Here is a 12,762-nt window from a genome sequence, read left to right as displayed (position 1 = left end):
TCAATGACATGTACTTTCCCGATTACCTAAATAATCTATTCTCCTAAAATTTATCCTAAACTACCACCTAAATTTATCCTAAACAACCAATGAGAGCTTCTTTCATAAATTATCTCTAATTCCTATTTATCCTCTCCCCTACTTTTTATCTATATCTATCTAAAGAAAGTTTGGATTCAAAAATTTAAGAATTATTTAAATATTCTAACACAACTATCTAATGACTTTGAAATATTTATTAAAAACACAAAAAAATAGTTTTATATTTTTACAATATATATCATGAAATTATATACTAACAATTTAAATTATGTTTTTTTGGATTATCAATTTAAATACTTTTCAAATATTTAATAATATTTAATAGCTTTAAATAAATAAAATTCAAATAACAAAAAATTTAAATATTTAAATAACTAAATATTTATCATAACTATATTTTAAATAGTTAAAATAGCAAAATCATCTAATAAATAATTTTATATTTTTTACAAAAATATATCACGAAATTGTGTACTAACAATTTAAATTATGTCTTTTTTTGGATCATCAATTTAAATGTTTTTCAAATATTTAATATTGTGTAATAGTTTAAATAAGTAAAATTCAAATAACAAAAAATTTTAAATATTTTATAGATGATTTAAATATTTAAATAACTAGATTTTAAATAGTTAAAATAACGAATTTATGTAATAAATTTAAAAATTTTCTTTAAAGCAGAAAAATAATTATAACATAATATTGAAATTAATAATGATTTAATATATTATAAAATTAATAATGAAATTATGTAATAGTAGTATGAATTATGATTTTGTGGATAACTAAATTCCATAAATAACTAATATTTTAAAATTTAAATATTTTACATATTATTTAATTATTTAAATAATTGGGTATTTTAAATAATAAAATATTTAGCATAACTAGATTTTAAATAGTTAAAATAAATAAATTATGTAATAAATTTAAAAAAATATATCTGAAAAGTAGAAAAATAATTATAACTTAATATTGAAATTAATAATAATTTAATTTTTTTTACTTAATATTGTAAATAACTAATTTCACTTATATCAAGTAATAATTCGAGAAAATAACTTTAAAATAAATAATATTTTTTAATAATAATTTTAAGCTCTTAACCTATATTTATTATATAATTGTGTATACAAAAATTTGTATTTATTTTATTTCAGTAACTATTTATTGTTTTTGTGATAAATGCATTTTCAATGATTGTGTATAAATTTATTTTGTCTTGTTAATTAATAGAAAACTTTCAATAAATATTGGAGATTAAACTACTATTAGTGAAAATTTTATATTTAATTTATTGTACTTATTGTATTTATTTTATTTTTGTTATAACTTACTTATTAATATTTATTAGAGATTAAACTATTATTTGAGATTATACTATTTATTGACTAAGCTAATATATTTTTAGTAGTTATTGTATTTTTGTAATTATTGTTTTTTTTTCATTATCAATATATTCTTAATAATTGGTTATTTTTGCTATAATTTTTCAATAATTATTGGAGATTTAACTATTGTTATTTACTTATTTATAAGATATGAGACTATTAATTTAGCTGAAATTATGAGTGTTCATGAGTTGGTTCAGTTCGGTCGTAGGCTATGGCCAACCAAATCGACCTGGTCAAGTTGGGGAGTTGGTCCGTTGAAACTGACTGACCTTTTGACCCACTCAAGTTGTATTGATTTGGGTCAATTTTTTGGTTTGGTCAATTGGTTCAAAAGATTTAAGCTTAAAAATTAAATAAAATTTTAAAAATTATAGTGCAATTATTAAAAATAAATTAAAAATTTAGATTTATGATATAAAACATTTTAGATTAAGAAATATAGGAAATTTTCCACTTTTCCATATTAAAAATTATATTTAAAAATGGCCAAAGTGAAATTGATCCAACTTGGTCGAATTGGAAAATTTTTTGAACCATAGTCAACCTAAATTACTAGAAAATGGACCAACTCGGGTCGAATTGATTGGGTTGGCCAATTTCACCAGTTTGATGAATAAACCTAATTGAAATTAATTGTTGTTATTTTTGTATTATAAAAAATTATTAAAAGTAGTATATAAAATATGAATAATTATTAATTATTTAAAAAGTTGAAAATATAAAACAATTGTATACTCTTGTGTGATTCTATTAGGGTCATTTACTAGAACACATTTTATAGTTTTACATATTTACTTAAACCCACCTTATAGTTTTCATTTTATTAAAACATCACATATATTTTACAATTTATTTACTTAATCAACTTGTCATTAAGGAGTGCTTTTTTTGCCATTACGCTCATGATTTTTTTCCAAAAATACCCTTAACACTTTTTTTTGTACAGAAAACAAAATTAATCAAATATAGCCAATAGAGTGGTTGCTTGTGTCTTATAAAGGGCTAATATGGTAATTTTATTTTTATTTTCTTTTGATTAAATTTATTTAAATGAACATTAGGGTCAACATTATCATTTCCCACTGTCATCTAGTGGAAGATTGATTAAATCCATTGCAAATTATAAGTGGTGTTTTAGTAAAATTTTAGCTATAGAGTAGATTTTAGTAAATCCATGAAACTATGAGAGGTATTTTAGTAAATGACCCTTTCTATTATTTAGCTTTCGCTTAATAAATCCTATGCATTGCACAGGTCCCCGCTAGGGAATAGATTAAGGCTGCATTTGACATTCCTTATTTTAAAGGTCTTATCTCCTTTTTACAATTAAAATGCCCTAATGAACATTGAGTTTTTAATTACAAAAAGGAGATAAGTCCTCAAAATAAGGAATGCCAAATGCAGCCTAAAAATAATAACGAAGGTTATTAATAAATAAATAAAAAAATTATGTCCTTAAAATAAGGAGATAAGTCAGGGTATTTTTACATTGTTCCCAAATACATGTAAATCAGGACCGGGGGTGCAATAATGCACCAAACCGGCATTTACACCATTTCCAAACGCAGCATTAGTTTTTTGAATGTAAGATTAGGTGAATCTTATAATTAGTGTAAATAGTTAAATATACTCTAAGGTGTAACAAAAATGTAATATACATATTATAAATATACAATATGTACATTTACATGAATGTGTATGTTATACAAATTGGGTACAAGGTATTGGTGTTTCTTTTCCCTCCGGACCGGCCGGATCTACTCAGACCCGGACAAGTCCACACCGTGCAATAGCTTAGGTTGGAACGGGTCAGGCTTCGGTTGGACCAGTTCAACATGCAACCCTGATAAATGCCTAGGTACTAGGTATTGGTGTTTCTTATCCCTCCGGGACCTGCCGGATCTACCCAGACTCGGACCCGACCCGATGCATCGGCATCTCCTAGCTATGTTTTTTTTGTCCCTATAGTTGTAAAACCTTGTTTTATGATCCTTTGGACACATTAGTATTAATATGCATGGCCTAAATCTGTATTTAGAAAACAAGTTCCCATCAAATTCTGATCCAACAGTTTATAATAGAAAACACATCTCTACTATCAAACTCCATACCGAAATAATTCCTTTTAGATCCAGATCCAACGATTGATAGCCCAAGAGCACCGATATCTGGCATACTTTATGTCAGACTAGTGCTGGTGGGACCCACTAGAAGTTGTTAGAAGGCGAGGCATGACAGATTACAGATATAGACGTTATAATTAAATAAATAAATGTGAAAGGGCAGACTATAATTAATTTGTAAATGAGTCATCAGCAAGAGGTGAAAATAAAAACTAAATTAAAAAATAGAAAAATTAAAACAAAAAAAAAGCCGTTTTTTTCTTCTTTTGTTCTCTGAAAGTTGCTGAGAAGATTTTGCAGGCGACTCGAATGTTTTTCCTCGGACGACGATCTGAAGTTTCAGAAAAACCCTAACCCGAATGGAAGGTAAAATTACGTCTGAACCCTAAACCAACTACCACGCTCTGTCTGTTTTCTTCTCTCTGTAGCTGTGAATTGACTTGACAATGGACTTGATTTACTTGCTCTGTTTCAGGCCTTCGGTAAATGCTCTGGGATTTGTCCCAAGCTCTTTACTTTTTTGTTTCTTTGAATTGCTGGAGCTGTGGGTTCTGTTTAAGGGAGTTAATCTGAATTTGCTCTTGTTTTGTTGTCAGTTTTGTTTTGTATGGTTCTGTGGTTTTTGTAGTTCAGAGGGGGGAGAATCTGGTAATCTGAATTGGGAAGTTATCTTGTGATTGGATGGGTTTACTGTCAGGAGATCGGAATTTTGTTGAAGAGATGGATTTTCAGAAACCCAGAATTGTTTCTCTGGTTTTCTGTACCTTTTAGTTTCTCAGTGGAGTTAGGAGCTGGCTAGGGTTTTTTTTTTTTTTTTTTTTTGTATTAATCATCATGTTCGCTTCTTCAGGGTTTGGTTGATGATTGTTTTCTTCTTACCTTTAGCAAAATTCTGTTGATTTGAGGGTTTTGTCTCCATGGAGTCGTCTAAATGTTGATTGATGACTAAATATCAGAAGTTATAGTATGGATATAGCAATATTTGCATCATAAACGGCAGATACATAACACATGGAAATCATAGAAGAAGAAAAGGTAAAAGATCTTTAGTAGTTTCTTCTTTTTGATAATTTTTGGATGGTAATGTAAAATTGTAAAATATTTACATATTTAAGATACAATGTCCAATGGCAAATCATGCAGCTGAATCCGGTTTGACTCCCCTATATAAATGTGCAGAAATGAATCCAAATTCTGCTAAGGAATATTCCTAAATAATTTATCCCTCAGAACTCCTTATCTGGCTAGTGAATGAGCTAAGAAGATGGCAGTTCTTTGAGTCCAAATAAACAGAGGTTCAATATAGAACTCAAAGTCCTTGCCTCTCTCCATTTTAGTGGCATTACTTCCATGGGCCTTGTATCAAAATAAGTAAATAAATCCCTTTCATGGGCACTTGATGTGACCCTCATCCAGAACTTAGATCTTCACTTGGGAAATTCAAACTGGAATGCTGAAGAAAATTCCATTGATTATCAAGGACATATACAGCAATGGAATTCAGCAATGCAACATCTTATCATATATTTTTTAGGTAGTCTAAGGGACTCTTTTTTAGAGATTTAATCTCATTTTGTATTTGGGCATGCATTCAGAGAGTGTATTCATGTTTGCCCATGCTTTTCCATTTGTTTACTAACTTTAGGAGGTATTCTCCAACATGGTTGGAGAAACATTGTTTTTCTTAAAACAAAAAAAACATAAAATACATTCTTTATTACTTGATGCTTTTCTATTTTTTTTCAAGAACTGAGACAAGAATTGCCATTTTGATTTTTTGGATCAAAACCATAATTTTCTCTGGTGGTTTGGTCTTATATTTCTTACAGCATACAATATTCAGATAGAGATTCTGATTAAATTGATATTAATTATCTTTCCTATATACTTTTATATTTATATCTTGTCTACATTTTGAACTTAAGTCCATTTAAATGTGGGTTGGTATGGCCCATGGCTGATATGAAGCAACGATAAGAAGGTCTGTAGGAGATTTTGGTTTGCATGTAACACACTGAATAATAGCTCAAATTAGCCTTCTTGAAGTGAAAACAAGTTTTTGTTTTTAATATTATATTTTTGTTGGTTTCAGAAACATGGGTGATTTTTCTGAATCAAACTGAAATGTTCTCACTTTGCTTTCAGAAATACATACCCAAGAATGCGCCTTTGTTTTTTTCCAATGATGCAGCACTTTTCTAGGATTCAAAAAATAAATAAAAGCATTCGTGCCGGTAAATACCCCCTTAGTGGTTTGTTGGTTGTTGTGGGAAGAAACTTTTCTCGGATTTGATAACTTGTTTTACCCCTTACTTCACGAAGCTTCTTTACAAGTTTACATGCGAAATTATTGAAATAAAGATATAGGAAGCTTATGCATTAAATTATTGCACATATATGCTTTTGTTATTACCTCTGTACTTAATGAGGCTTCTTCTATACAAGTTTACACGTGAAACTATTGAAATAAAGATATAGGGAAGTTTTTTCATTACATTATTGCCACATCTAAGTTTTTGTTATTACCTTTTGATAGTGGTTTTAAACAAGGACATTCAATATTATCTTCCTTGTGCTCTCTGGTTACATTCTTCTTTCCTACTAGTAGGATGTTGAAATGTCATGCAGTAATTTGGTCATTGCAGTCCTTGATAAAATTGTTACGATCAGATGTTGGTGTGTATAGTCCTGATCTTGTGAACCTGATATCTTCTGATATGTTTGGACATAGTTTGTATTACCTTCAATCAACCTAGATGCCTACTTCTCTCATGTATTCATTCCAAACCTTCATAGCCAATTACTATAGGTTATCCTTTATAAATTATATCTAGTTTTCTTAATTATAATTATAAATTCTCCTGTCAGTTCTTTTAGTGTTCCAGTAATTTTATCCATCATGGTAGATTCTAAATAATTTGGACAGTAAATGGTTATTGTTCTCCATGCCAATTGTGCTTTCATCTGGATCCTAGGCTTCTCTTGAATCCAGTATGCATGTTTGTTAGATGAATTAGCTTTCTTTGTTACATACAAAATTTAGAAAAAAAAGAAATTGTTTAGCTTTTCAAAAGTTTAGAATCTTCTGCCTTGTTAGCAACTTTTCCTTGAGGATCCTGGAGAACGAAAAGTTTCTCCGCCCCCCCCCCCCCCCCCGGTTCATATCCAAAATTGATTCTGATACTGGAATGGACAGGGATTTCTTTACAGGACCCTTTCCTAATTGATTATGTTTCTTCCTTCTAATGATTATAAGATTAAAAGAAAACATTAAAAAAGAAATAATTGAGAAAGAAATGATTGAGCACTCTTATGTAAAAGTTCTCCTAATCCTAGTTAATGGAGAGAATAATGGTTAAAAGTGGTACATTGGGCTAAAACTATGGAGATATTTTCCCCTTTTCTATGGATGATTTCACAAAAGGATGGAATTGGATGGCAAGACCTAGAATGCAATAGCATTGGAGGCCACCAATAACACCTCTTCTTAAAGCTGAAATTTGAAGTATGCAGTCTTGGGAACCTGGGACCATCCGGAATAGGAGGAGTTTATAGAGATGCTATGGGAAACATTGTTGCAAAATTCACTGGACCAATTGGTATTAGCGATTCATTAAAGGCGGGGATACTGTTTTGTAAGGATTAAGAGTAAGAAGAAACTTGGGCTTGAGAAATATAGCAGTGAAAGGGGAGTTGATAATAGTAGTGGAATGGATAAAAAATAATAGGTAAAGCTTCTTTCAATAGAAATGGAGACTAATTATTTGGCAAGTGATCAGCAAACTTCCTAGCAAATTCATTAGCTAAGCAAGGAGCATCTAGGGGACAACTGCTTTGGGATTAATTGTAATATAAAATTGTGTATAGTATAAGAAGGGGTGCAGGCCCTGCAGGGCACTTTGTAAAGGGGCTAAACAAACCTATGGGTTATACATTATACATAATTTTCTATTTGTAATATCAATACAATTTTCAGTTATCCATAAAAAAAGGACCCCTATTCAAGTTTAAAAAATTCAGGCCTATGTGCAACTACTGGATCGCCATTTTTCTTTACTGGTGAAATAAATAATAGGACATGAACGATGCAACGGCATATGATTGGTTAATTTGAGCCCATTTGGAAGTGCAAGAAGAAGCTACCAGATCTGAAAGGAAGGAAGAAAGGCCTTAAAATGCCCTATCTTCTGTCCTCATTCCCATCTCATAGGATGTTCATAGGAGGAAAACTGGTGAAAACCTGAAGCAGGTCCATTAGATAGGCTATCAAGCACAAAAACTGGTCTGTTCTGCATGCTTTTGGTGTGAGAAAATAGTGGTTGTTTTACTTAAATGTTGTAAATCTGATATGTTTTGAGAGAACAGTGGTTGTTTTACTATATGTTGTCAATCTGTGATGAAACTCCAGTCCTTTTTTTTTTCTTAGTCTCTGCTGAAGTTATTTTTGGTTTGTTTAGTTTTAGTAGGATTAGTAATGAATTGTTAGAGTTGTTTAGGAGTTACAATCCTTATTTAAATGCCCCTATGGGGTAGCTAACAGTTTGTCTCAATTCTAAAGCAAATTGTTTTGGGGTTGGTTTTCCTAGTTGAGCTTGGAGCCTGTAAAGGAAGATATGAACCCTTATGTTAAGTAAATAAAATAACATCGTTCTAATTGGAATTTAAAAGAGTTGATTTGATGTATAAAAAAGATGAGTTTACTAAATTTCTCTTTTTGCTTCCCCTCTCTCTCCTTATTTTTCTAAGCCATCTATCTAGGTCTAGTGCTGAAGTTGAATATCGGGCAATGTCTCATGGAGTGGCTGAAATTATGTGGCTAAAAAATTTGTTGAGTGAGTTGGGTTTTCCAGTTGATGGACCTATGACTCTATACTCTGATAACAAAGCAGCCATAAACATCGCTGTTAATCTTGTGCTGCATGATAGAACTAAACATATCAAAGTCGACAAACATTTAATCAGAGAAAAGGTTGTCACAGGGGAAGTTTGTACTCCCTATGTCAGTCCTGAAGACCAACTTGCAGACATCTTCAAAAAAAGGTTACATCACTTGTGACATTATGATTTATGTGACAAGTTGGGCATGATTGATATGTCCCAACTTGAGGGAGAGTGTTAAAAGGTTGTCATTCTGTAAGTTTAGTACCACAGGGGTACTTTGGTACTTTCATCATCTTTTATTTTAAGTTGTGTTGCCCTAGTATAAATAATAAAAAGCTGGCGCTGCCAGCAGCTTTTTGAGACTCTAAATCTATTTTCTCTCTTCTCTCTTCTCTCTTCCTTCTCTTATGGACAACATGCACCTTGCTTCAAAAAGGCATGTGCCTTATGTGTAAAATCCCTTGGATTGATTTTATCCTTTATTCCTCATAGCAATTGGGGATAAAAAAATCAAATTTGATGACTTATTAAGGAAAAAGACAAAGTAAGAGCATGCTATTGGAGATGTTGCAACGTATGTTAGGGAGGCCTCTGTTGATTGTATATGTACAAAATACGAATACAAAGGCAGGTCCAGAAAGTGTTTAGCCAATGGAAATATTGACTTTTCTGGGAACCAGTAATGTGTAAATCAAGTCAAACAAAAGCTGGTCAATATCTAAATAGAATGGATTCAAACTTCTCCTAGAATAGATGCTGGTGCTTCTTTCTAGCAGTGCCAACTCTCTTCATACAGTATAGACTCAATTATCTTGTATTTTTTGAGTTTATGTTTCTAGCGGTGCACATTCTCTTTATACAGTATTCTTTTACGGGGTCTGTTGTCTCTTAATTCTCCCTTAGTCACTATCTTCTCTTCTTTATTTGATCCAAGGAATTTCCTGTCCAGTTGTCTACTTGTCTGTAATTCCAGGAATGAACTCTTGATCCAATCCTCCAAACTTATCTATTTGCAATTCCATTTTAATCTTGTTTCTATAATGTTGGTCATGATTTCATTAAAATTTTAAGCATTTTTAATGCACTTCTTTGTTTAGAGATATATAAAAAAAGTTAACAACTAAGATGAGTAAAAGCCTAAGCAGTTTGTCTGTGTTGTTTTAACACTACCTGACAGGGGGTTCACCTGACAGAGAGTCATTGGCATCTGGAACAAAAAGATCCAGTGTATCATCAGGAGGCAGGTCTAGGAGTTGCAAAGATTTTCTCCAGAAATTTCTTGACAGTGGAATCCTGACAGAGAAGCTTGAAGATTGGTTTTTAGAAATATCAGAAGACACAGCTTGTAAAAAAGCTGTTCTGGATATTCCTTTTGAGTTGACAGAACTCCAAAAGTTTGATTATGCTTTGGAAGGGGTTTCATTTCAGCAGCTAATTCGGATGCCAAATGCTATTTATGCTTCAACATCTGATGCTGCTGAAGCTGCTGCATATCTTGCCGTTGAAGATTTCTTACATGCAAGTGCAAAGGGATTGTGGGATGCATTTTGGAGTCATGGTGAGCCCATGCCTTTCTCAGTTGCTTGTCTACATGGTTCAAATTTGAAATTTTATCCAGCTGAGAAGGCAATTGCAAGTGGAAAACTTGGAGGTCTTTGTGCTACTGCTCTGATGATGAATGCCCGGCATTCACATGGAAAGTGGGACCACATTCTTGAGCTAGCACTTTTGAGGCCCAACATTGGGGGCCTCTCAGTGGGGAGTAATCGGCAGCCTTCACTCCCTGTCCTTGGTGAAGCCCTTTTCTTTGCTTTACGTATACTACTATCAAGAAGCATCAGCAGATATAGTGTTCTTCAGAATTATAATACAGTCTTTATTCTTCTTGTTGATTCTCAGTATGGTGGTGTGGTAAAAGTTGAAGGTGATGTGAATAAATTGGACCTTGATGTCAGCAATGTTTACAAATGTGCTGCTGAATGGATACAGAAGCATTCACATGTTGCAGTTTCTCCAATTGATAGGATTTGGAATAAGCTTGGAAATGCCAACTGGGGAGATATTGGTGCTCTTCAGTCACTTCTAGCGACCTTCCATTGTATTGCCCAATTTGCTGGGATGCCAAAGCATTCTATTGATGATTTAGCTTCTGATCATAGTTCTCGTCTCCAAACCCGAAGAACTGAAAGACAATTTGGAGATGCCCGAGTTAATGGAAATGGTGTATTCAGGTTTCAACAGCGCAGTGCCTCCCCAGAAATTGTTGAAGTCCAGGATGAAGCTGTGAAAGTAAAAGCTAAAGAGGTGATGAAGCTAGAAGCAGGATCTGTTTTATGGCTAGAGGATTCAAACTGGCAAAAGGGTTTCCAAATTAATGAAGTATTAGGTGATGAAGAGTTTTCATTCTACAGTGCAACCTCTGTGGAAGAACCAGGAAAACCTTTATTTTTATATGTTGGCTCTCATCCTTCTCAACTAGAACCTGCATGGGAGGATATGAACTTATGGTATCAGGTTCAGAGGCAGACTAAAATATTGACTGTGATGAAGCAGAGAGGTCTGTCTAGCAAGTATCTGCCTCAGCTGGTGGCATCTGGGAGGATAATTCACCCTGGTCAGTGCCTTAGACCAAGTTCTGGGGGCAACTGTGACCATCCTTGGTGTGGAACTCCAATCCTTGTAACCAGCCCAGTTGGAAAATCAGTCGCTAACATGATAAGAGATGGGCAATTTGGTTCAGATGAGGCTCTCAGGTGCTGCCATGACTGTTTAGCAGCACTATCTGCTGCTGCTGCTGCTGGAATTCGGCATGGAGATATCTGTCCAGAGAATGTTATCCGTGTAAGCTCTGGTGTTAGGCACCCTTATGTTCTTATTGGATGGGGTCATGCTGTATTAGAAGAGAGGGATCGTCCAGCCATGAATCTTCTTTTCTCTTCTACTTACGCTCTTCAAGAAGGTAAGTTATGCTCAGCTTCAGATGCAGAGAGTCTGGTCTATTTGCTTTATTTTTCATTGGGTGGTGTTATGCCAGAGTTGGATTCAGTTGAGGGGGCACTGCAGTGGAGGGAAAACTCGTGGTCAAGAAGGTTGATTCAGCAAAAGCTTGGGGACATTTCAGCTGTGTTGAAAGCATTTGCTGACTATGTTGACAGTCTCTGTGGGACACCATATCCCATGGACTTTGAGATATGGTTGAGAAGGTTGAAGAGAAATATTAATGAAGATCACGGGAAGGAAATAGACACAATGGGTTAGGACATCTTCATTCTAATATAGCCACACAATGGCTGCTTGAGCCCTCTGGAGCATCTGGAACATTGTTGAGACATGTTTGGATTTTCGAGAGGTCTCTGAGACTTGAACCAGATATGAGCATTATTATAGTCCAGAATATGTTTTCCTCAGGTTAAGTTTTTCTGTCTCTGTCAAGATTTTAATTGAACTTTTTGAATCACCGAGGACTAAGACAAACTACTGGAGCAATTGACCATCTTTGTTCTTTCATTTATTGGTTGGGTTCTTTTTCCCCCAAGGGAATTTCTGGACCTTCTGTTGGAATTGCTTGGATCTTCTCTACCACATTGTTTCAGGGTTCTCCACAATTGGGTTTCTACAAACCACCTTTGATGTTCACATACAGTTCCTCCCTGTTCTTGAAGGGGATCTTCAAATCAACCTCCCGAGCTTGTCACGTACCATCATCCAGGTTATACTATATTGATGTCTATTTTTACTTTGTAAAGATGTGAAATGTTCAGAATTTCTTGAACTTGTTGGTCTAATTGTTTGGTTTGAGGTACAAGGACCAGCATGAGTGTCTATAGCATCCAGAATTGTCCTCTGTAAGTGGGTGGTTGATTTTTGTGTTTTTCTGGTGTTTCTATAGAGTTATCTTGATCAATGCTTTCTGGGGCAAATTATGTCTCGTGTCTTTCTTGTGGCCGTGCAATTTAATGTTTTCGTAGGCTTTGCAACTCTTTGTACAAGCGCTTGTTGCAGCTTTGTCTGTTCAAATGCTGTTTTATAACATATCAACACTTCAGCAGTAACCACTTGAAGCAAGCTTCAGAAGTGGTTCCAGACCACTTCTTGCTGGAGCCTGGAGTCTGGAGAGAGGATAGCAAGCTTCAGAAGGTTTTCTGTTTCTGATATTGCCAGGGGGGACAATTAGTTCATCTAATTGAAGCAAGAATAAAGAACTCAATCGTAATGACAGACCAAGAGCTGGGGTTGTCATGTGGGTGGGTCCAGGTCTTTTCGGGTCAGGATCCAAATGAACCCAAATGACAGAGGTGGTTCCAGACCCGATGCACCAAACA

The 12,762-nt window shown here is 33.6% G+C and overlaps 1 protein-coding gene across 3 annotated transcripts; it reads left to right on the top strand.

Moving 5' to 3' along the window:
* The first annotated feature begins 3,760 nt into the window (after nucleotides 1–3,760).
* Nucleotides 3,761–12,360, top strand: LOC148845635 (Protein kinase superfamily protein). Of its 3 annotated transcripts, none has more exons than XM_088956082.1 (3): nucleotides 3,765–3,925; nucleotides 9,618–11,399; nucleotides 11,475–12,360. In XM_088956082.1, the coding sequence occupies exons 1-3, from the start codon at nucleotides 3,919–3,921 to the stop codon at nucleotides 11,696–11,698; spliced, it is 2,013 nt and encodes a 670-aa protein (XP_088812208.1). In that variant the 5' UTR covers nucleotides 3,765–3,918; the 3' UTR covers nucleotides 11,699–12,360. The 3 variants fall into 3 exon arrangements, with proteins under 3 accessions (XP_088812207.1, XP_088812208.1, XP_088812209.1); XM_088956083.1 differs by adding an exon at nucleotides 4,035–4,594 and having other exon boundaries at nucleotides 3,768–3,925; nucleotides 9,618–12,360; XM_088956081.1 differs by having other exon boundaries at nucleotides 3,761–3,925; nucleotides 9,618–12,360.
* Nucleotides 12,361–12,762: the final 402 nt, after the last annotated feature.

Source organism: Nelumbo lutea, chromosome 7 (genome assembly GCF_056320005.1).
Source record: "Nelumbo lutea isolate HS-2025 chromosome 7, American lotus-T2T, whole genome shotgun sequence".
In the NCBI taxonomy this organism is placed as follows: Eukaryota; Viridiplantae; Streptophyta; class Magnoliopsida; order Proteales; family Nelumbonaceae; genus Nelumbo; species Nelumbo lutea.
This window is presented reverse-complemented; position numbering and strand designations above follow the sequence as displayed.